Source organism: Struthio camelus, chromosome 4 (assembly GCF_040807025.1).
Source record: "Struthio camelus isolate bStrCam1 chromosome 4, bStrCam1.hap1, whole genome shotgun sequence".
Taxonomy (NCBI): Eukaryota; Metazoa; Chordata; class Aves; order Struthioniformes; family Struthionidae; genus Struthio; species Struthio camelus.
In genome coordinates, this window is record NC_090945.1 from 72,323,709 (window position 1) to 72,349,615 (window position 25,907).

Below are 25,907 nucleotides of genomic sequence, written 5' to 3' on the forward strand. Positions count from 1 at the left end.
ATTTTTCCTAATTTTCTGCTTTTCTAACCTATGCATATCTTTCTTCTTGTAAAGGTATTTTTAAATCTAAATCCACCACACCTCTCCTCTTCTCAAGCGCTTAATGAAAAATAAAAGATAGTATAGGATAGCGAAGTGGTTTAAGCATCTTTCCTAGACAAATACAGGTGACTGAGAAAACAGAACCTCTTGTCTAGCCTTATTTACAGTGCTAGAGTTTCCCAGAGATAAAATTGTCTATGCTGAATTTAGTAGTATTTGTGACTTGTTTCTTGATGTGTGGTAGCAGTGCACTTCCCAATGGAAGGGTTCTAGCTGATATTTTTTAGCACAATCAGTTGAATACTCAGCAGTGGCCTAGAAAATCAGAAATGACAGGAAACAATTGCTCGCTCTCTTCCTGTAGAAAGACTGGCAACATCAGGTGAAATTAGCAGGGAGACATGTTCAAAACAGACAAAGTGTGAAACACTTGTTATAGAGAGTAAAAATTTAGACAATTTCAAAAAGTGGCTGGGGAAGTTAATGGAAAAGAAATCCATCAAAAGCTATTAAATACAAAACCACTACCCAGGAAGGTGCTAAGCTGCAATTTGCTGGAGTATGAAAGGATACTCTGGGGAATATATGCACTGCCCTGTGCTTTTACTCTTCCCCAGACATCTGCTGCTTGCCACTATCAGAAACATTTGTCTGACATTACTTTCATTCATTGCTTTCTTCTAGTCTTCCATGTACACAGAGATCTAGACGTGTTTGCAGCTCAGGTAAGAACCACGTTCACCACACCACAACAATTGGCAAACTAAGCAAAAAAAATAAGCCCAGCTACACCACAAAATTCATACAGGTCATATAACTAGGTGTTTTGAAAATCCCATTTGTTATCTGGCTTTTTACATACCTAAGTAAGTGTAAAAATCTATTCTTAAGTGATTTACTAACTTGTCCAGTAGACACTTGAATATTTCCAAGGATGGATCAACCTCTCTGAGGAACTTGATCCAATAATTTAACCACTTTCATTGTGATTTAAAAAAAAAAACTATAAAAAAAGGGAAAAAAAAACCCACCACCTACTCAAAATTTCCTGTGTTACAACTTGTGTCCATTACTTTTTATCCTGTTCCTGTGTACCTCTGAGAAGAGTCTGGCTCCAGCTTTTATACACTTTCCCATTAGGTAGTTGCAGACAGGGGTAAGATCTCTCTTCGGCCTTCTCGAGATTGTACAAACCTAGTGGTCCTCCACTGAACTCACTCCAGGATGTCAATGTCTTTCTAGTTAATACTATGGAGCCCGGAATCATGCTTGCAATTACCTAATTTGCTTAAGAACTAGATCAAAGTATATCAATAAAAAGAAAAGTCCGTGTCTGGATTAAAACAAAACTTCTGAGAAGAAATCTCAACTTTGTTAAATTCATACAAAAAACATTTGATGTAAATAACTTCTACATATGTCTATCTTTCTCTCTGTTCGGGATTTTTAGCTTTTATTGTTGAAAACTAATGATTTTTTGGTGCAAAAATTTAAAAAAATTTTTTTCAATTTCTTGGCGAGCATTGCAAGAAATTTTCCACTTCTTGTCCCACAGGGCACCTAGAAAAAAGACATAGCAGGAAAATTTCTACAGAATGTACACAGCACCAGTCACAAAGCAAATATAGTCTTAGCTGTACTTGCAGATAGCCACCAAAAATGAAATGTAAACACAAATGACAGAACTTCAGTATCCAATAAATTGAATGTAGCTGCAAACTGGATATGGTGACCTATCTGCATTTTGACAACAAATGTAGAGGCTTGGTTTCAGACCTTTTAAATGAGTAGCTCATTGAGTTCATTTCTGAACTGATTGATTGCCCATTGAAGACAGCTGCTTTTCTACTGACATCAGTGGGCACTGTTTACTGCCTTAAAAATAAATGTAGTGCTGCCAGAAACCAGAACATAGCGCACATATGCATGAAACAATGAAACACAATGAAAACCATTCTTCTTCTGTAAAAGAACCCGTCTTCCTAGCTGAATTCCTTTAATATCCTATTATGCACTGTGTATAGGCAGAAAAGTAATAAACTGATAAAACATGAACATTAGATAAAATATAATGTAATATAGTCTCACCAGCACTGCTGTCTCTTGTCACAGTCACCGGCAAGAAAGATGGAAGGGACTGATAATCACATATTTCTCATTCACTTCTATAACATTCACTAGGTCAGTTCTCCCCATGGCATTGCACAAAAACAAAAATCCAATCTGTTGTATAGCAGGATACACTTGTTACTGTTTCTCAAGTAACCATTTTTTCCATGTCATGTATACTTAAACTGCATTTCAAATATACAACTAGAAACACTCCATTGCTTTTCCCCAGGCTGCAGTTCCACTGCAGCCTAACCCTACCCAGCTAGCACACCTTCCCGCGTTACCCCACGCTCTATGTTCCTGCTCCAGCCTTTGTGCCTACATAGCTCTCCTGTGACATGGCAAGCTAGTTCCAGCTGTTAAATGTGTAGTGTTACGTATACAGAATGCTGATCATTTTTGCTTCAGGAGGATGGTTTTCAATCAGCTCACTGTAATCTCACCAGCGAGGAGGGGGCAGGAACATGCAGCCTAGGAACACCACCTACATCACCTCCTTTATGCAAGAGGAAGCAGACTCACTTCTCTGCATTCAAAAAACAAGGCCTGGTCCAAAATTTGTTAATTTAAACAAGTTGCAGAGCAGACTGAAGTTTATCAGGACACCAGAACTTCTGAATCCTTTAAGACTACTACAGCTTGGTAGAAACAATACTATCTGCCAGTGGGATAATAAGTGGCTGCAATATACTGATCAAATGCAATTACAAGGATTGAAAAGGTGAAAGTAGAACAAAATGAATTGTTACACTTGTAGAATACAAATGTCCCTATATGTTTATTAAATATTTTATTAAGCATTAAATATTTAATTACTAATTTCTGTTTAACACTTAATTATCTTTATGCGCACATGAACCTAGCAGAGTGATGTCGATTAATGAACAGCTGAAAAATCTCTTTAGGCTTGATTCTGAAATTACTGGTGCTGTATTAGTGCAAGACCAATCGGAACTGACAATTACAAATTTTAAAGGTTAATATCACAAAATTGTACCTCCAGATTGTAAATGCTACGCTAGCACATATTGAGGAAAAAGTGATATGCTAAAATGAAGCTATAATTTAAGCTAAAACCATGTGATTTGTTTTTCCTTCTGAATTTACTTTTACAGGGTCCACGTTAAACGTAGAGAGCGTGTCAGTTAAGAGGTCAGCATCTCCTGCACCGCACCCATCATACAAAAGTAAATCAAATCTCTCATTTATAAAACGGGAAATGGAATCTCCTACCCAACCCACTGAAAAGGTAAATAATGGCTCATTTAGGAAAGAGAGTTTCTTAGAAAACAGGATGATCACTGTACAACGCGCACACATAAGAACTGCTGTTTATTGAATATACTTCTCTAAGAATTTATGTGGTCTTTCAGTAACCCTGAAAACAGTCTAATATGAGTTTATGATACTACTGATAATAAATTTGATGCCTAATTTGAAACAGATTTTCTAAAATAATTTATTGATACAGATGCAGTACAATTGTTTTGATAAACTGTGATAAACTTGTAAATGTAATTAGATGTAATCAGTTTTCATTGGCTTTTGCTTCTGCCAGCTGTGGTTAATTTCTACATACTAATTATCATATCTTAAAATTAAGGATTTAAACCAATATGACTGGTACATTGGAGAATATGATCGCCATGAAGCAGAGGATGCATTGTTACAGGAAAACACTGTAAGTACAATTTATCTTGAAACCAGTGGTGTAAACTTGTGGAGAAAACATTTGTAAACTAGCCATGACAGTTTACAAGTGCTTTGCAGACTAGCCATACAATCTATAACAATTTAAATTTGATACAAAAATATGTGATTTTATTGCATTTTGCTAAACACATATACATTAAAATGTTTAATTTTGATACTACCAAATGTATATTATTACCAAGTATTTTACTGATTGACTGTTCAGAGATTAGTAATGGGATTAGGAACAGCACATATTTCACTATTTTAAAGTTTTTTTTCTTAATAAACTGATAAGCATAGGAGTGTCCAGTTTTGCAGTCATTATTATGCTTAAGTTCTTTGCAAGAACAGAGCAGAGTGACCTGGACAACAGAGAACAGTAGAGGTTGAGAATATTGGTTTGTGATCGAGAGAAAAGATCCTTTCATTGTCCCACTCTAGGCAAAGTGGGTGGGATTAAAAAAAACTGCTTAAGTTATTGGTTTTAAAGAAAGATATATAGTATGGTCAACAAAAAGTATAAAATGTTCCTAACCTGCAACTTAATCAGGGATTGAAATCATGTCTGCAGGGCTGAAATATGAGAGTCCCATTCAGACCTATCAACCTCCAGCACCCAACATTCTGAAGGCTGGATTTTGTTCTTTTTATTATTAAGGACTACTTTTTTTTCCCCTCTTGTTGAGTCATTTAAGGGCACTTGTCCAACTTTTGTCTTCAGTAAGGAGGACTAGACATTTCCTTAAGCAAATAACAAATTTTGAGAAACTCACAATAGCATTAGGAGTTTTCAGCCCCGAGCACATTGTGGATTAGAATAAATACAGTTCAGGATAATTTTACCACAGAACCTCTCAGCTGCAGTCTCAGAAGAGAAAGTGTGTTCATCCAAAGAGCTAAGAGAATAATGACGACTCTGCTATAAAGGGTTAATCCTCAGTAGAGCGTTTCAAATAGCTGCTGCCCTGCAGGACACTGTGCAGCGCTGCATTTCCTGTTGACTCTCAGAGGTTCCCTGGCAGACGCACCTAAGAACCAGCTGTAGAGAGATTCTGAGGACAGTCAGGCTAAATTACAATAACATCAAGTTTTTCCGATATTGTTAACTTTCCTAAAACCTGTGGCCACTTCACTTCTTCAGCTGGGTTTCCAGTCACGTATGCTCAAAAAGGATTTTACAATGTTTCTTCAGACTACTTCTATGCATAATAATTTTAATTAAACAAACCTGTGGCATTTTCTCAATGGGCTCAACTATTCCTTAAGAAAAGAAATTTCATTTAGAGTGACGCTGTATGTTTATTGCACTACCCTGAACTGGCCACTCTGAGAAGACTTTAGAAAACAACCAGGACAGCCATTCTGTGTTGGTACAGGAGATTAGGGTCAGCAAAAAGCAACTAATATAAGTGGGCTATTTGTCACAGCCAAGTGTGAGAGTCACATCATTAAAACAAGGTTCTCTGATACTGTAGCCTGGTTCACAGCTCTCTGTACCTAGAAGGGCTATCAGCAAGAACAATGATATAGGGGATATGTTTTGGACTTCATTTTATTTATAGCATCTTCAAAGGAATGGCATAGTGATTTTCAGCCGTCCAGAAGTCAGGTTTCTTGATGAAGAAATCAAGAGATTATATTAATTAATGGCATGTCCTTAAAAAAAGGAAATATAATTCAGGACTCCTGGTACAGTTAAGAATTCTAGTATGCAATTCCTACAGTCCCTATTACAGTGACATTAATTTGTTATTATTCAGAAAGAATCTAAGAACTTGTGTGATATTCACATTTTTCAGAGGTTCTTCGCTTCATTGATCTACATTTTTTCTTTCATTCTTTCAAATAATTGTTCTATCCAAAAGAAGTTACCCACACAAAATAAAATAGTATTTTTGAAAGAAAACATGGATTATAATGTCCTTACTCTCACTGGATTTACTATCACTCTCTTCCTATCTACTGTCATCCATTAACTTTTCTCTTTACATTGATTTGGCTTTCAATACCCATTTTAATATTAAGATCATTTTCTAGCATGGAACTTCAATAAAGATTTCAGACTAACATTATACAGTATAGCAGTAGTTATCTAGCTATGATTTTTCACTAGTGTCAGTCAAAGTCTCTGTTGATTATATATGATTTATTATGGAAATTAGCAATTTTAATACAAGCAGTTTCACTATGCTTAAAAAAATACTTTGCTAAACTGCCTAAAAATAAATTCCATTTAAGAACGAGATTTTGTTGCAGCTGTATAATACAGCACTGTTATAATAATTCTGCAAGATTTACCCCCAAACTATAGTTATGGGCAAACGTATGAAAATACTTTTCATTAGGATTTACTGATATGACAGCTATTATAATTTGTGTTATACAGGATGAGACATTCTTGGTCAGAGATTGTTCAAAGAAATCAAGTGCTGAACCATATGTTTTGGTTGTATATTACGGAAAAAAGGTATACAACATTAAAGTACGTTTTCTGGAAGACAGCCAACAGTATGCACTGGGAACAGGGCTCAGAGGAGATGACGTAAGTAAAATACCATCTAATGTTATAGTCTACTGTTTGTGTGTTGCGCTTAAGCAGCTCTTCATACTAAAGGCAATTAGTTACAAACTCCCCCACATGGGAAAGCTGCTTTATGCCTCATTAAAGTTTCTTTTATAGTCCTGTCATTTCAATTATATTTCAGTGCTTCAAGCTATGTCAAGATAACTGAAATGGAATTCTGATGTAAAACTGTAAAAATGTGAAAATGTCCTAAGTATGGATAATACTTCTACCTACTCTGACTCTAAGTAACACCTACAGAGCAAAGGGGAAAAGTCCTTCCTTTCAAGGTATACATCTTTATACATGTTATTTTAACATATTTCGTAACTTTTTTTACAATATAAGCAGATATTTTAAAACATATGCAGCTCCATACATCTGACAGTATGCCATGCTGCTATTACTGCTGTATAATCAGCCAGTTTCTCATATTGTCTCTCTTTCAAATGGCAAACGAGAAGTCAGTATCTTTAAAAACAAATGAGGAAATACAAAAAAAGTTGTCATGGATATTCAGAAGCAATGAAAGAATGACTTATTTCCCTGCAGTCTTTGAAATATGACAAATTTCAATTAGAAAATCCTCTTAGATTAGCAGTATGCTCCTTTACATAATTAAATTTGATTAAATTCCCAATAATAGAATAGTAAATAGAATTTACTATTCTAAATATATGGTTAAATAACAAATACTATATCTGCATGTCTTTCACACATGAAGAAAAAAATATTTCAAAACTGAAAGTTATGTCCATAAAAGTGCAATACTTGCAAAAAAAATTAAGCAATTTACAAAGTCCTAGCTGAGCATCAGATCATGCATAAGGAGGATCAGACTTTGCAGTAGGAAGAGGAGAACAAGAAACTATTATGAAGATTATTGAATATGCAAGCAATGGACAGATATCCAACTAAGGTGAAGTGGCAAAGCCACTGCAGCTGTCTTCAATTATGTCCTTTTTAGGAGTGATAGTACTTTTAGAACTTATCTTTTCCATACGTAGACATGAAAAACTCAACTCAAAAACGATGCTAACTAATTTGATGAATTTGACAGGACCAAGACTAAATTTGGACTCTCTTACAAATTGTGGGATACGATTCATGAGCTTTAAGAGATGAGATGCAGGTTTTACTGGCAAATCGTTCTTCAGGAACACTGGTTTAATAATGAAGAAAAAAACTTATTTGTTCAAGTACGATGAAACAGTTTGGGAAGCAGAAGGGTAGAACAAATTGAGAACAATACTGTCTATATCATCATGGCATTGCTGCAGTGCATTATCAGTCCTCTTTATAACATGTCTACCTCTCTGAGCTGGAGAATTTCCTGGAGTTTTGGTATGACCTTAAGAGAATGCAAATTTAGTTTTCCATGACTGTTAGGTTTTTAGTCTTCCTATAATGGCCCAAATCAGAAAGTCTCAGATTAGAAGAGATGACTGGTTAAAAAAACTGAATGACACAATTAAAAATATACTACAAAATAATATAGTATGTGCATGGTACACTACAGATTAATAACAAAGCTAAAGTTTTAACATTTTAGCAGACCCAACAATTAAAGCAACTAGGAAAGAAAAACAAAAAGTGACCTGAACACAGTATGAAAACAATTTTAAAGGAGAACAAACAACTTTTACAGAACCAGAAGGAAGGAGAACATGATCCTGCTTAAAAATCCTAATATCAATCCTAGAAAATATCAAAAAATCATGACTTTCTAGTTGGTTTCAACTTGTTAGTCCGTAATCATGACTTGCATCTTAAGCCTTTTTTAATAGTGGATAATTTTTTTCTTTCTTAATTTAGAAATCTTCCCATAGGTCAACTACAACAGAAAAAATTACATAATTGTTTTGCTAGGTAATCAGTGAGGTGTAGCACTGGGGAGGCACCAAGATGACAGCCTCCCATTTTTATGCGTTACTTTCAGCAGATATGAAAACAAAATGAACACCCAGAAGTAGGCATGAAGTGCATGAGTAATAATGAACAATCAGTGGCACCAACCTTGTTCAGCAGAGCTAGTTTCATCTCAGATCACCTCAAAGGATTTCCCAAACTGCTCTTTGCTGAAAATTAAAATCTCAGCTTCTGCACCTCTCTTAAGGTTCTTGTCTGACAGGGGTTAAAACAATTTGTCAGGCTACTTCAGCAATTAAAAGTGCAGCCTATAATTTTCCAGTACCTGTTAAACGCTTTTCAGAATGCTCTGCATTGTCGCTTTGTTTCGAAGGGAACTTCTGTTGTACCACATGTTGCAGTACACAATGCAGACCAGATGCTTTATGAAAATTAGGTGAATATCCCCTCTTAACCTGGTAAGGGAAAGAAAACAAACCAAAAAAAATGCAGACCTATTACACAGTACCTATATATTAGAATTTTCTCTCCAGTTGTTCTTTTTATTCACAGTCTTTCTGATTTTCTGCAGTGTATTTTCACTTTTGGATTAGTCTATTTCCATCCCTTAAAAGCTTATCTTTTCTTACACATTTAATAAAATTATTCAAAGTTTTTCCTATCGTATTGCAACTCTTGATTTTCCAGGAACAGGTTATGAAGTGTTAACACTTTATACCACAAAGGTAGATTTTCTATTAACAATTTTTTGAAAATTTAATTCAACTTTCATGCAGAGCATCATTAGTTCTTATGAAGCCTTATAAGGATATTTTATCATCAGACTTTTGATTATCTTAGAAAACTGTTACTCTATGTCAGTGTGATGGTGATCAACAGCAAATAACTGAAGTCTCATGCACATAAATTAGTACTAAGCTGGAATGTAATGAATACAAGCAAGGAGAATACAGCAATTTTAACTCTGTTAGTATAGCTGTATCTCTTGCTAAGCCACAGATGTTCACGTCTACATATATATCTCATATATTTTGTTGAGCCCACTAGGGGCCAAATCACAGAAAGCAGTAATAGCCAGGTCCCCAAATGGGACATATGTGAAATTTAGGCATTTACATTCAAAATTGCTGTCATGAACACTCTCTACTTGGCTGTTGCCTTCACCTATTGCAATCAGTTTTCACTATTAAAGATCCACAGACACCTGTACCTCTTCTTTTCATGTACACAGCTGTTTTGATAGGGCTAAACAACTCAAAACCTTGCTTATATCTAAAGCTAATCATGACACAGAAATTAAACACCTTCTTATTAACTCCTTTGCAAAACTAAATCTGTCACACACCAAATACATTGTTTTAGCATGCCTGCAGCTTCAGGCTCAACTCAAAATGCAGCGACAACTGTTTTACTTACTAAAACCAAAGGCAGGAGTAGGTTGTGCTTCAGCTCACAACCTGTTTTACTTAATAACTCAGACCATGGACAGATGTGTACCTCTGGATCCAGCTGTGCTGGCCACAGATGTTTTCTCAGTTCCCTCAGCCCTTCCTCATAGGAGAGATGCTCTTTCCCCTCACAATCTTTGTAGCCCTCCGCTGCACTCTCTCCAGTAGGGCCATGTCTCTCTTGTCCTGGGGAGCCCACAGTTGGGCCCAGTACTCCAGGTGAGGCCTCAGCAAGGGCTGAGTAGAGGGGCAGGATCACCTCCCTCCACCTGCTGGCAACACTCTGCCTCATGCACCCCAGGATCCCATTGGCCTTCTTGGCCACGAGGGCACACTGCTGCCTCACGCTTAACTTGTTGTCCACCAGGACGCCCAGGTCCTTCTCTGCAGAGCTGCTTTCCAACAGGTCAGCCCCCAGCCTGTACTGGTGCATGGGGTTATTCCTCCCCAGGTGCAGGACCTTGCACTTCCCTTTGTTGAATTTCATTGAGGTTTCACTCTGCCCACCTCTCCAGCCTGTCCAGGTCCCTCTGAATGAAATGTATGAAATGAATGAAACAAAGTGTTTCTTTTAGATGCAGGTAAGTATTAACGTCACAGTAAACTTTCATTACTGTGTAGGATTCCAGTGTTTTAATAATGAATCCCAGAAGACCTGAGGAGAAACAGTAGTGTGATGACAGAAACGGATCACAATACTAGAAGTCGGCTTGTTCAGTCTAGAAAAGTGAAGGCTTAGAAGTTCTACACACAGGGCCAGCCACAGGAAAAAACTATTTAAACTGAAGGCAAGCGATAGATAGCGATTACTAATGCATTGACTGAACAGTAGAGGATTGCTAACCATCAGAATGGCAGAATTTAAGAGACTCCCAGTAGGAGAGGTGAGGATAAACACCCTGACAGTTTTAAGTTGCAACTAGATCAGTTCAGGAACCTCTATGCAGATCTTTATCATTGTAGGAACAGGATTAAAGGATGTCAATGGTTTGAACAGCAGAGAATAATGCTAAAACCCTGCAGAGACCCTTCCAGTTCCATCCTTCAAAGGGCTTTTACTTTCTCAGTAAACTGAACTGGAAAATAAAAGGTACATTTAAAAGAGGACGGAGGAACTAGCAATGTAGAGCACTGTGCATTACATAGGTGTGATCTGTAACAGGGTAAAAGTTAATAATGAATCACAGTTACTTCATCATTTCAAAAATCTATCATACATGTGCAATCACAAACTTTTACAGGTGATACTGCATTCCTGGGGTTTAGACATACTCCTTTTGTCCCAAGCAGGAAGCTGCTTTCTCCTAAAGATGACAGTTCTTCAGAGACTCAAAGGGAATATAAAAGGATTAGACTCTGGTGTTTTTCCTTTTTATGATAGTTTCCATTTAATCTTAGCATTCTATGCACAATATTGTCCATTTCTAATATCGTCAATTAGAAATCGTTTAATGTTAGACGAGACAAGGACTTCCAGCATTTCAATTTTCAGTCACTGATTAAAATTTTACTTTTTTTCCCCAGAAATTTAATTCTGTGAAAGAAATCATTGACTTCTACAGGTATGTTCCCATCACGCTTATTGACGGAAAGGACAAATCACGAATCCAGAAAGAACAGTGCTACCTTACATATCCATTCAAGTTGCGCAAAAGATGTTATCTGCCTTAATGTTGTTTGTATAAATGTAAATAGAACACTCATTTAAATATGTGGAAAAATCAGATTAGCCTTTGGGTCATGAGCTCCCCATGAATATTGTGAATCATTCTAAATCTTCCACTAAAAAAGTTTTCTTAAACTAGGACTATAGATCTACTTTTTTTTAATTCTTGTTAATTGTTTTATGTAACACATGTAAGTATATTAAAAGGATGTACTACAGGTAAAATATATGCCATTATATTAATTCACATGGCAGCGTTAAAAGAAACTGACTTCTGATATCCTGACAACAGTTGAACAAACTGCTTGTCTCACAGTACGTGCTAACACAAGATGAAAACCAAATTCACTCTTGCTTAGCAAAAGTCACTGAAGCTCAGGTTGTAGAAAACCTAATAAATCATATTATATCCACATCAAAAATTATTCTTGCTGTTAAAAATAGATATGACATTCTATCTGAGGGTTCACCGTATTACTATTTCATAGATTATGCATACGTATCTGTGGATGTACATTAAAAAGCTCTGCTCAGTAGCCACTGAAGTCAGTAGGTGTCAGTTGATGCTCACAGGTACTGGACCAGATTCTAAGGCTAGCTTTAATTAAGTAAATCCTGTTACTTAACATGACTAAGAGATACTTGTATTCATATCTGAGCTTTCAAACACTTACACAGTAAGACTATTTATGCAAACAGTCCCTCTGAATTGCCTGTGCAATTCCAGAGATTTAAAAAAAACATTGGTGGAAACAGCAGAAATGTTTAAACTCAAGAAAAAAGATCTTCCAATCTGTACCAAAGGAGATGAGAAGGTAGTATTTTTCAAGTGCAACATATAATATTATGTTCATATAATCAGAGTTTCGGAAGACTTAACTAAATTCAGTTGGAGTATGAAAAACATGTATGACTACTGTTCTATGAAGCATCAATAGTCTTCCTTTCTAAGCATGCTCAAAGTTTAACTAGTTAACTGAAAAATACCAGAAAGCAACCTCAGTTGCTTTATCCTTACAGAACAGGGACAAGAGGAATAAAAGTATTCAAGCCCAAAACATGATAGTCCAACCCAAGTTATGATGTAGTATGCAATGACACAGACTTGTTCCAAATAACATAGCAGCTGGTTGTTGATTTACTAGAAAACTTTTTACTTCTCTAAGCTGCATCAAAATGCAAAAGAGAACATTCGTTATAATTATTTACCTGAAACCAACCACTGAGACTACTGAACTTCCTGAAAGAAATTATTCTGATATGACATTACCTAGAAATTAGAACCAAAATTAACAAAACAGTAACTGCTAGGTGGTTTGGCAGAACTCATCAAAACGGTAGAGACATGAAATAATCTGCTTTAAGAGTTTTGTAGCCACCACACAATTTAATTTATGAAAGGTTATCATATTAAAAAAAGACATATTTTCCAAATTAAACACATGAAAAAAATAACACAGCTTAACAATTTAGATAACAGACTGTCTCTGACAAAAATACTTTTGTAGACATTTACTAAAGCAAAGACAAAAACATTACTAGTATGTTTAAACCACCTATAGTTTCTAATGCTGAGCAACACTTAAAAAAAAAACAAACCCACACACAATACAGTTTTTGTTAGGAATGTTCTAATTTTGCCAGTGACAACTCTTAAAAGGGAATTCAAAAACATTTATTTAGTAGCTTCTACAAAAGCAAAATCAATTCAAACAGTAACCTGGACTGAAGGAGTTTAAATGATGGAGAAATTTAACCATATGTTTTCTTATGTTAACAGTTTCAATATTTATTACATGTAATATGCCAGGATTTTAAAATGAAAGTATTTTCAGAATCAAAAACGCAAATAGTACTGTTAGGTTTGGCATCAAAGTACATGAAGTGAAAAAACCCTCTAGTGTACCCATCTAAAAAAATATAATTCCATCTGAATACAAAATGAGAACTGTCATTTCGTTATTACTGACAAAACAGATAAAAGGAAATTTGTTCTGTGGAACAGGTTAGCCTATGGCACAAGTGATACAAAAACTTTCAGTGTGCACACAATGATATATAAGATCCGACTTCTGAAAGCACCAAGTATCTGAAGGATTTTAACACTGTATTGCAAAATGGCTGGAAAGTAACGTTCTAAATGTTTTTTGTAAAATAAACCTCAGATGTACTTTATAGTTCTAAAATATTTACATTTCAATACAGATACCGTACATACTTTATCAAAAACAATGTATAATCTGCCAGAGTATATAAAAAAAAAAATATTCCAGCCTAGTTAAATTGTTTACAAAAATGCATCAACAATGAAAAGAAGTTAGGAACTACCAGTTCTCCTAAATAGTAGCCCCAGTTCAAACATATAATACATATCCAGCATAAGAGTCAGTATTGACTTTTTAATCTGTAAAAATGTAAGAAGTGATTTCAGTTGCAAATATGTGCTTAATTCATAGTTCATTCTATATAATTTTAGAATAGAATGATTTGGAATTAACAAGATGAAGAAAACATCCATTGTTCATGTACAGAAACATTAGACCTCAGTTTCATCCATCCTCCTTTACTAAAAACTTGAAATTTGGCCCTGATTTAGGAAAGTATTTAAGCAACTGAGTAATCTGCTTACACTGCACTAAAGTCAGTAGATACATCCTGTATGTATATATGTAACTAGGCACATGCTTGTATGAATTGAGGCCTATATAAAATATATTCTAACAACATCCAAGTCCTGAAGATTAAGAAGGATGAAAGACTGTACTGAAAATCTGGTACAACACTGTCAACATAAAAAGCTGTGTAACATGGTTTTTCCATCTTGAAAAGCCTTCACCTTCAGCGAGTTCTCCCTGTGAATAAGCATGAACTCACTGTCTAGAGATCTAACCAAACGCCCAATTCTGCACATGTGTTTCCATCAGGCTACACATACACATGGTGGCAGGGGGTTATACATTTGGCTCTTCACTCCTTAGACTTCAGAACAGTCTGTTGGGACCACACAGAAAAACTTCTCTCTCCCCTAAGAGCCTAAATTGATGATACCTCCGGCTTTGCCTGCTCAAAGCAAAGGTAGCACAAAAGGCTGGCAAGCTCTCTCTCTCACATCTACACAATACAGGCCAGGTAAAGCCTAGGTACTACACAGACAAGCTTTTCAGTGCCATTTGATGCAGTGGGAGCAACTGCTCTCACAGAGTCTTCATTTACATCCCTGTATACCAATGAAGTTAGCAGAGATGCTTCTGTCCCACTAAAACAGGTTACTTTCATTTAAGTTTACTTTTCCTGAATGGCACTTAATTTGTCACTAAAGCTATGACGTATACTTGCTGCCCAGAGAGGATCAAAGGTGCTTCTCAGTACGTGTATGCCTGATCTCTGAAACATTATGCTGTCACAAAAAAAAAAAAAAAAAAAAAACTAAATCCTGTTAAATTTACACATATCTTGTAGCCTAAGACTTTAATTCATATGAAACTAGCACAAACCAGTTACAGCACAGTATCCTACAGAAAATGGCAACTAGAAAGATGTTTGCATAGCAAATCATTTTCAGACTTCTCTTAGGGAACAGATGAAGTTGTCCTCCACTACATATTTCAAACATGAGAGTGCAAAGTAGTGCTTAGTCCTCACTATTGGCTTCTCAGTATCTGTATAACTCTATTCTCATTTCCCACTTTGCTAACAATACAAACCTTTTGACAAAATGAAGGAGTTACTTCTATCTTCCCTTCCAAGCAAATTAGTGTCACTCATTAAAAATAAGACAAATAAACTAATCTCTCACTTGATGCTTTTTTGTTGGAAGAGAAAGAACATCCCAACCCTTGGTTGCCTCTATCAAGTGTCTCTGTCCATGACTTATCCATTCTTCCTGGTCCACATACACCCTTCCACAAAACCAGCACTTAAACATACACTGAAGTGTCTCAGCCGGTAAAGCTTCCACCACCTGGTAGTTGTTTTTATGGGTCTTTTTCAGTTTCATTTTTAACATACTCTGCTTTTTTGCTTGGTTTCCTGTCTCAACATTCTGAAGAGTGAGGCGCTTTCGGTAACGTTTCACACCAAGACAACTACTTGTCCTTTCCGAAAGGACTACTTTCAGGACATGACCTTTATACTTGTTGATAGTCTTCATGACATTAATTATCTCTGGTGAGTCAACATCAGGATGGTTTAATACCACAACTGGCTGGTTACGACGAGGGCATTTTATCAGCTGATTCATTCTCAGAGGGACAAGCCTAAGACGTCTTGCTGTCAACAGATAGGCCATGTCAGAACCAGAACTGGTTTCTGATTGAGTTCTTGTTTTCCTCTTAGGAAGTTCCCTGAAGTTTGCTTGTTTTCCTTTATTTCTGGGTCCTTGACTCTTTGAATAGAGTTTGCTTTGCTTACTCACATCACTGCTTTTTTGATACGGTACAACACTTCGTTTACTGTTATTTTTCACACTTTCGTCTCGCTTTGGTCTTTGCCTGAGTGATACACTTCGGGATGGAGCATTCAGTTCAGTCTGATTAGATAAACCTGGCAAATTACTGCCAAGTTTCTCGGAAACGCTGACAGGAACTGGACGAGGCAGAAGCATTTCATTGCAATATGCAGAAGAAGCTGATGCTTCACTCCTGTTCTGTATTCCTTTCGTGTTTTGACTGCTAGTAGCATTCAGCACTCTCAGCATTGTCCCTTTGGGAATAAACACTGGAGTAGCAACATGGGAGTTTTTCGTCACCCTGCTTTTAGATGTTTTTGCGACTGTAACAAGTTGTTCTTTATCGTGTTCTTCACTGCTAATCACACTGTTCCCACCATGCAGCTCAGGCAAAGATGCAGACTGTTCCAACTCACTGGCAGGCACAATTCTCTCACAGCTTGCTGAATTTTCCTGAGGCAAAAGTACCTTCTTACTAGAGGCCTGACATCTCAAAGGCATAGATTTCATGTTTGACTCAGCAGCAGACATCAACTGAGCAATTTTTCTACACAGCAACGTTGCCGACTTTTTACTGCATGTTGTATCATCCCATCTGATGCCCTCTGGAACATTTTCAGCACCAGAGCTAAGAGAAAATACAGATGAAATGATAGGTCCCTCAAAAGGGTTGCCTTTATTTTCCATTTTCTGTATTTCTAATGATTCTAGGAGAAGATTGTTCTTTTGATTTACGGTATCAACTCTCTTTACTTTGCTTAAGCTAACATTCATATCCTCCAAAGGTGGAGCTTTAGTGATGTGAAACGTTCCTGCTTCAGAAGATTTAACAGATTTGTTATTAAAACCCTTACTAGCTAAATGCTTATCTGGAGAGTTCACTAGCGGACTCTTACATTCATTGTCTTCACTCTTGAAAGGCAATGTATCCTTTTCTTTAAGGACTGCAGAAGAGGAGGAATTTTTGCCTTCCTGAGCAGCCTTTACTGAAACATCCTTGGAATTTTTATCTTCAGAAGTAGTGGCGTATTTGGGAGGCGATGTATCCAGACTTTCTTCATAACAATACAAATCATAATGCAAATTATTTTTTCCATCTGTTTCCCTCCTTGACGATTTAGGATCACTTACTTTTTCAGTACTAGAAGTCACTAGAGCCTGAGAACAAAGTTCTATAACACCTGAATGGACATCAATACCTTTCACCAAATGAAAGCAGAATTTTGATGCATCTTCCTTCTGTATAGGTACAGAGTTACAGTCTGAGGGTTGACAGTTAGAAGAACAAAGACATTCAGAATTCTTACCATATATACTCTCTGATGTAAGCTGGTTACTAACACTGGATAATTTGTCTACATTCACTTCCATAGTTAGTAACTCATTTTGAAACACAGATGATTGTTTTTTTCCTTCTGCAGATGGTTCTAGACCTTGATTCTCAGGTTCTTCTTCAGCACAGTTCACAGGTCTGTAAGTTGCCTCTTTCATAGGAATTAATTTAAGAACCAACTGTTGTGCTCCATTCACTATTTTAATCTCTACTATTTGAGCTAAACAGTTAGAGGGAACTACAAGTTCAGATGGTGCAATTACTGTTAAAGGCATCCCAGGTTGTAAAGGTTCTGTTTTTGGAGAATATACCTCAACTTCCACACTTTGATTCTCACATATGCTTATTTCAGATGGCTCCAATACTGTTTTATCTTGGATAGATGCTGTGTTTATGCTACATTCTATATCACGAGACAAACAGACTATTTTAGTCACTTTATCTGGAATCTCACAAACCGTATTTGAAGATGAATTTGAAAGTTCATTTCGAAACGGAATTTTTCTATCATATTTCTGCTTTTCAAATAAAGTGCTTTGACTTGGCAAGCAAGACTTCTTTTGCTTATGGTTTATGATAGAATTTGTTAGCCGTTTTGTGGGCGTTTCATGAACTCTTCTTGTATGTTTTACTATATAATCATGTCTAACAGCACCATATTCGCAGTATTCACACTGATATGGAAAAGTTCCAGTGTGTTTCACCAAGTGTCTCTGGAATTCTCCTTTGGTGTAGGATATATAACTGCAGTGGGAACAAATAAATTTAATTTCTTCATGTTGACCTATGTGCTTTTTATACTGCAGAGGATCCTTTGTTGAAAATCTACATTTATCACAGTAATATTTACCTGGCAGAAAGTTTTTTACTTTAAAAGTTTTCTGGTTTTTACTTGGGGATGTTTTTTCACGATTTTCCAAGCCTACAGCACTGGCACCCTCAGGAACAAAATGGAGGGCTGGTGGTGTAACATGACTGCACTTCTTGCAGATGAAAGTTTTGTCTTCGGTCCACCCAAGTTTCTTATGCTTTTCTACATCTTGCATTGAAATTTTCTGAACACTTCTGCATTTTATACAGCTTATCAGTGACAACTTATTATTCTCAGCCTCAGTCCCTTGGTAACAGCAATTCTGATCATCATCCCCTTTTGATGGATTTGTTCTATCCTCAGAAGACTGCTTTGGGGATGTACTTAAGGAATTATTTTTACCATTAAGTTGGCCAGGGTACAATTTTGGTAAAATTTCCCTCATTTTTTTCAACTGCATTTCAGAAGATGTGACTCTGCACCAGTACACTCAAATACAGCAGCAACAGGCAGAATGTTTTCTTGGTATTAGTCTTGCATATGCTGCATATCAATCAATCATCCAGGTCACCAATCTGCAAAACACGCACTTCAGAAGAAAGGCTGCTCAGAGAACCGCATCCGTATTATATCCCGAGTTCTTAATTTTATTCAATCAGCTTGCAGCACTAAAGAAATAAAAAGCAGAAGATTAAGTCAGTTATGGTTCACTAATCAATGTACTCATGAACGACAGCTGAACTAGTGTGCAAATCTACCGTTACTATAATATTGATTGTATTGTGCATATACAACCATTAATTCTAAGCAAAGCATACACAATCAGTTAAAGAATCCTTCTAATATTTGCTCATATTCAAAGTGCTCTTGAATTCATAAAATGATCTAATATCTGTAAAAACCTAGACTGTTTATGCTACTTCTCTGTTTTCAAAAACTTTACATTACAAAAGTGTATTTATGCTTAAGAAGACCGACCCTTAATAACAGAACTGAGCACCAAAATATGATTTCAGTTCCCGATTCAGGAAAAGATATTATTAAGCATTACAGGTTTGTGAATCTCAGTAGAAAAAAAAGGAAAGAGACTGCAAGGGTTACTAGAAACACAAAACTAGTTTGTTTTTAAATATAAAGATTTTTAAGTTGCCTTGAAATTCCTGAAATACAGCTGGAAGTTTTTATAATCAGTGCCAACGTTTCCAATCCAAGAGTCCGGAATGCTAATTCATAACAAGAGACAATTTCTACTTCACATGTTCTCAAAATAATGAAGTCAAAATAATCTGCGGTTGCAGAAAATAATTACTTTCACTTCTATTAATACCACAGTATAATCATTTCTGTATATGTGGACAAGTATATAGATAATTCACTCCCTCCTGATAATACGAAGTGTATAAAGCAAGCAAAATAAACAATGCAACGGAAGGCAGAGGGAAAACAGTAGTATCAGTGTAAAACCACCACATCAACCTGTGCAGAATATCTGGCCTCACTGGTCCCACAACTCTTACTGTCTCTTTTCTATATTTAACGTGGACAAGAGCTTGCCTTTAAAAGCTTTTGCCAAGACTACAAGATGACAGATATTTTGAAAATAAACAAATAAAAGTTACCCTTTTGAGACACGTACAAGATGTTAGTCGTATGGTGTCCAAAGCTAACAGCAATGAGTAACAGCTATTCAACATCTTTCTTATTCAAATGTTCTTCCTTACAGAGATAGTGCTGCATAGACATGCATTCATCTTTAGGTATTTCTAGATTCCCTTACATTTCAATATATCCTACAGAAGATAGTCACTTCTGCTTCTGAAATCTAACTCTTCTCCATGTTTATCTACAGAGAGTAGGGTTTGATTTGTGGCTCCAAAAGTGCAGTGCTGGTATCACCTACTAACATCCTACCTATTCAGGAAGGCATAATCCTACCTGAATGAGATTTTTTACACCATGGTACACCTTCACAATGCCTTGACCTTTGTTAAGTAAGCATCTGACCCGGAAAGCTTTTCTTGCATGGCCCTGTGCTCCATCTGCTAGTGTGCCTGCCTGCTACAGTACGCTGCCCTAGAAATAGGGCTTTGCCAAGAGCAAGTGCTCTTGCAATGTTTGTCACTTGCAAAATGCTCAATGTTTGTCAACCTCAAACATCATTAAAAATAAGTTAGAAAATTGGTTAGGGACACGATAATTGGCTTTTTAGTCCTTAGCAGATGGACAGCTGCATACATATAAAACTTATTAGCAGGTAATTCTTACGACTAGTAACCTCATCTCGCTGTGATGCAGACAACTGTAGCTACATCTCTTGCTTAAAAAAAAAAAAAAAAAAAAAATTCAATGGCAGTCTCCCAGGAAGTCAAAGGAGGAAATATATGTGGAAAAAGAACTGAACAACAAGTCAATGCTAAAATTACACCCACGTCTCCCCACCTATTTCTTTCACCAATTGCTCCTTAATGCTGAATACCTAGTAAGAAAAGTTTTGATGCAAACACTTCTACTTTGCCATTATTTTGGATAAAATAAGCCCAGAAATACACTGTAATTTCATCCTTACACTTTCAGAAAATTTGATTTGCTTTTTCTGGTTATTTCAGAAAAATGAGATTGTCAACGCACACTCAGAGGTGATACAATCCAGCATCCATTCACTCCACGCTAGTATGATCGAGTTGGGGGAAGGGGAGGAAGGAAAGAGCAGGGGAAATTCCCCTGAAGAGCTGTTGCAATAGTTTAAAGAGTTGGCAGAGACACGTTTCGGGAGATTCAATTAAAAGAAACGTACTGGCGTTGTGCAAAACACAATCAGCTCCAGAGCACCAATTACAGAATAGATGAATGGTGGAGTAAAAGATAATAGTAAGAGTGTTAAAAATCAATTCCAGCCACTACCTTTACAAAAATGGATTCACAAAAAGTCAATAAAAACACTTCAAAATATAACAAAGTAGCTGAAATAGAGGAAACTGAAAAAATTTAGTGGTCCTAGTTTTGAGAAAAAGAAGAAGGAGAAACTCGCTAAGGCACATGAAGAAAGAACAGTAGACAGAAGATAAGCCAAATAATTCGCTCCTTCTGCCAAACATGTAATATTCAGTGGCATTAAATGTAGGGTACTTAATAAAAGGAAATATTCCCGCTTTTCATACAACACTAAGTATATCTTGGGCCTTGCTGTTTAAGACATTATTGAGATCAAGACATTTGAGGTCAAAAGATATTCCAAACACTGAATATAGTATTTATATAAAAGGTAGAACAAAGAAAATTTAGGAAGAAACATCCCCTTTGTCTTGGTTATCCCAAATTCATCTACTACAAGGTTTTTTGCACTGCACTAGATTTCAAACCCCTTGTCACTGTCAGAGACAGAAATTGTCAGCATCTTCCCATTACTCTGTATTAATGAGATTCTCATTTACTTCAAACACATTCAAACTATGTTCATCATTCCAAAGAAAAATATTTTCAGTGTTTCAGTTCTGTTTTTTATTTCAATATATAAACTGCTATCAATGAAGCGGATGTGACAAATAGCATGCACTTATTATATAGGAACAAATAAATAAGATTTAACTTCCGCAAAGTGCAACACCTCTCATACACTAAGTTCATAGACTGCATCCAACAATCAAAGTCTGCTTTGGTATTGCAAAGCCAATATTAGTCATTTCCCAAGAAAAATAAGGTTTTAAAGAGAATTGGAAGACACTCTGCTTCACTGTATCAGGGAGATACACACAGAGCAAATTTTATTTGAGTTTCTGTGAAAAAATGACTGTACGTTTAAATTGTTTGTACTTTACAATTACATACTACGCGTATACTACCAATTTAACATTGGCTGACTGTGTCTCTGCTAAGCAGAATTAACTGTACTACTGACCCAACAAAGCAGCCACAATTATCATTCACTAATTTTAGACCAAATGGCTGGGAGAGTTCCAAAGTGCTTCTCTCAAGTATAACATCCTGTACTAATTAAATGAATTGATTCTGTATTAAAAACAAACCATTCAAGTGTTCCAAAGAATTTTCTTCTACAATAATTTCTTCTTAAAAAGTCATTTTGTTTCACAATGACAGCTAATCACATAGTCACAATACTTTCTGTATCCGAAATTCACATAAATTTTTTTCCCTCAAAATAATTCAGAATTGTAAATGTGGAGGATTAAGAGAGCAAAGACCATGCACCAATTTTTTTAAGCCGACTTTTATTATAAAATATACAGTTATTTCACTCTATAGAAAAAAATCCTTAATTACACTCAACATTTTTACTAACTATGGTATAAAGTTATACAAAATATTGATTAAAACTATCTCACTTTTTGTAATGCACAGGTGAAAAATTGTCCAATGAAAGTAAGAAGCCAGATGTATATTAACTGTATTATTCAGCATTCTACTGAAATGGAGGTCTACTTCTGAGTGGCCCTAGGATCGAGGCCTAGGTTTATTTCTACGTTAAACATACAAAACTGTGACATGTAATTCAAGCAGCGTATTGCTTAGTAATGTTGTTACAACGAGCTGAACAAGACATCCTAAAATAACTACTGCCTCAAAAGCAGTGTTTTAGACAGTGCCCAAAGCTTATACACTTGTTTACGATTAGATATATAATTGCCAACTTTTAGATTTATACTGTACACTCCTCCATTTCACAGAATTTCCAGCCATTTTAAAAGCTGCCCTACACAACCAATGCATACTGACTAGCATTTAGTACTGTATTATTCTAAGCTTCAAGACTTGTAAGCACTAAAGCAAGGAAGCAGGGCACTAAAGAAAAGGGGAGAGAAGAAGGAGAGTCCCGCTAAAAATACATATTCCTTCATGCCCGGTTCTCACAACACCCATATACAAGCTAAAAGTCATTCTGGGAGATTTAATTCCTGCTAAAGTTACCCTCATGCATAAGTATGTGCAAGAACAGGGCCCTGACCATAACCTTTTACTGTAATAACAACACAGAACATAATAGAAGCAAAACTCTCTGTAATATCATTTAATAGTCTTCTTAATAATAAAGCAAACATTTGTTATAAAAAAAACCCGACATTCGTTGCTAAAATATATGTATCAGGACACTTAGTCTACATCTCCAATAACAAAGGATTATTTCCCTAGAAGAATTCAGTCGTTTCATGTCTTGAATACCTTACGCATTTCATCTAGTAATTTTTAGCGTATTTCTCTTGAATCAGAACTTAATGCTGCATTCAATTAAAATGATCTTACATCCAGATACTACAGTGGGGCAGAATTTGTGGTATAGTGCAACCTTACGTCAAAATACAAAACACTTGCATACAAAACGCCGTGTGTTTGGCTCAGGGACAGAACCGCTAAGCCAAGGCGTCTCTTCTTCAGGGGCAGCGGCCCACAGGCGAGGCCGGGCAGCGGCCTGGCAGCCCGCCGGCGGCGCCCGCGGCTCCCGGCCCCCGGCGGCAGAACCGCGCCGGCCCCGCGGGAGGCAGCGGCCGCCTCCCCTCCCGCCCCGCGGGCCGAGCCGCGCCGCTGCCCGAGCCAGGGCGGCTCCGCGCCGCGGCCCTCGCCGGGCCGAACCGGGCCGGCCCGCCCGTCCCTCCCCAGCCGCCCTGCAGCGCCCGCGCCGGCCCGCAGGGGGCAGCACCGCGCCCTCCGCCGCCACCAGCGCCCGGGGCTCCGAGCCGGGCCGGGCCGGGGGGAGGGAGCCGGCGGCGGCCGCGGCACTGCGACGGCTCCCGCGGCCGGGGGAACCGGCGACGCGTTACCTGGTTCCGGGGGCCAAGGAGGCGGGAGGCCCCCCGCGCCCCTTGTCTCCGGGCCCACGCGAGACGCGCCGCGCCGCACCGCTCCTCTGCCCTCCCCCGTCGGCGGCACGGAGCTCCCGCTCCCCGCCGCGCCACCCGCAGGTACTTACTGCAGCGAGGGCGCACCCACGCCCCCCGCCGCCGGCGCGGCGCGGCGCGGCGCGGCCCGGCCTGGCCCGGCCCGGCCCTGCCGCCCTCCGCCCAGCGCGGCAGCGGGCGACGGAACTGACCTCAGCGGCGCCGGGCGCCGCGCCGCCCCATTGGCCAGCGCCGCCGCCGCCGCTCCCGCCGGCGGCGCCGGGTAGAGCTCTACAGCGGCGGCCTGGGCGCGGCGGCGGCGGCGGCGGCGGCGGCGCAGGCGCGCTGCGCTCCGCGGCCCGGCCCGAGGCGGCCCCGGGGGACGCGCGGGAGGGTCCGTGGCCGCGGCGCTGCCCGCCGCCGCCTCCCGACGGAGGAGCCGGAGGTCGCGGCCCCGCTGGACGCGGTCGCGCCCAGGCCTGCCGGCTGATGCTCCTGCTGCTTGACCCGCACCGCGTTTGTTTTTCCGGTAGAGGAAAAGATCGTGACCAAACCAAAGGCTGAAGAATGACCTGTGCTCTGCAGTATATCACTGCGTTCCCGTCGGTATCGGTGGGCTTTGTTAGTATGTGACACTGGCGTAAATCTCGGTGGGATCGCTCGGTGAAGTGAACAGCTCGGTGCAGCTTCAGTAGCATGATGATGTATTAGTGGTTGCTTATTTTCAGCCGTTCCCAATAAAATCTAAACTTCTGTTTAAATTATCTTTAATCAAACTTCAAGAAGAAAATCAAAGTTTTTAAACTTACAGCTTCTTGGCTTTTGAAAGCCAGTGATACGTCACTACTAACTACTCCGCTTAAAGAGGAAACAATATTTAACATGCTTCCAACGTCTTTTTTTCTGATTGTTTATTTTAGCATGGATTCTACATGATAGTAAATTACATCTTCCAAGCAATTCTGCGTGGGTATGATTGGAAATGAAGGGCTTGACCTATCTAGATAGGCACAGGGATCTCCTGGGGTCGCACATCCTGGGGTGGACTCTTCAGGTCATAAAGCAGGAAAAGGAGGAAAGCTATCAGACAGGGAACTTGCATTTCTTAAAAGAGACACTGGACAACCTTTACTGAAGAGAAATCCAGTGAGGAATGCTAAACACACAGAAACCACCTGTGGCCTTGAGGTGGAAACAGCCAGAGGCTGGAGGGTACAAGGAAGAAATATCATGTATTACATGTCCTTATTCGTCTGTAGGTATCCACTGTTCAGTGTTCATTGACAGGTTATGGTGCTGGATAAGCCTTTGGACTGACCTAGTATATTCAATGAAATAGTTAACCTTGTAATTTAAGAGTTATTTTCCCAGTGGTGCCATGAAAGTCATGAGGGACAATTTATACTTAAAGATTTGTGTCAACTGCTCTGCAAAGATAAATACATAGGTAACACTTATTGGGTAGTTTTCTTCATAACCAGAAGGACTAGATTTATTCCTAAAATAAAAGACGGAATTCTGGAGCACAAGCGGGAACTCAAGACATTTTGCTCGTCAAAACAATTTTTTCTGCTCCTCTGTCTACATCTTAAACTGTTCAGATTGCAATGAACATATTTCTTGTTGGTAAAATGGAATCATTCATCTGATACGCAACACCGATTAAACAGTTGTACCATTCTTTCTTAGATATGCGTGTCTAACTTCCCGTGAAGTTAGCAAGGCAATTGTCTGTAACAAATGCAGGATAGATTAGTCAGTATTTAAATAAGGCCAAACTAAAGAACGTCACCCAAAACAGCCATTGTAATGGAAAACTTGAGAGTCAATTTACATCTTCATCTGTGCTTTCCAGCTACAGTAAATACAGTCCCTTCCCCTGCCTTTTCTAGCGTTGTGTTCAAAGCTGCTCCGTTTCCTTTCATTCATCATGTGAATTCCGTCTTCACAAAAATGAGTCAAACCTTAACGGATTCTAGCTTCTCTTATTTACTCTCCAGTCTTGAATCTATTTAGGCTACCAGAGAGATGGTAATTCCGCTGCAATTATCACCTAATCACTCTCTTTTCAGTTGCTATCGACCACTCTTCTG

General features: G+C 38.1%; 2 protein-coding genes across 3 annotated transcripts in view; one reads left to right on the forward strand and one right to left on the reverse strand.

Moving 5' to 3' along the window:
• The window catches only part of CLNK (cytokine dependent hematopoietic cell linker), a 61,359-nt gene extending 46,519 nt beyond the window's left edge, over nt 1-14,840 (forward strand). The window contains exons 16-20 of the mRNA XM_068943366.1: nt 727-767; nt 3,270-3,403; nt 3,758-3,835; nt 6,236-6,391; nt 11,254-14,840. Coding sequence (XP_068799467.1) covers nt 727-767; nt 3,270-3,403; nt 3,758-3,835; nt 6,236-6,391; nt 11,254-11,400 — 556 coding nt within the window. The 3' untranslated portion in view covers nt 11,401-14,840. The remainder of the gene's footprint in view (nt 1-726; nt 768-3,269; nt 3,404-3,757; nt 3,836-6,235; nt 6,392-11,253) is intronic.
• On the reverse strand, nt 12,763-23,996 carry ZNF518B (zinc finger protein 518B). 2 transcript variants are annotated; one of them, XM_068943364.1, is made up of 2 exons: nt 23,907-23,996; nt 12,763-18,654 (listed from the first exon to the last, which is right to left on the reverse strand). In XM_068943364.1, exon 2 carries the CDS (start codon nt 18,444-18,446, stop codon nt 15,180-15,182), a length of 3,267 nt encoding a protein of 1,088 aa, XP_068799465.1. In that variant the 5' UTR covers nt 18,447-18,654; nt 23,907-23,996; the 3' UTR covers nt 12,763-15,179. The 2 variants fall into 2 exon arrangements, with proteins under 2 accessions (XP_068799465.1, XP_068799466.1); XM_068943365.1 differs by having other exon boundaries at nt 23,758-23,912.
• Between the last annotated feature and the right edge of the window lie 1,911 nt (nt 23,997-25,907).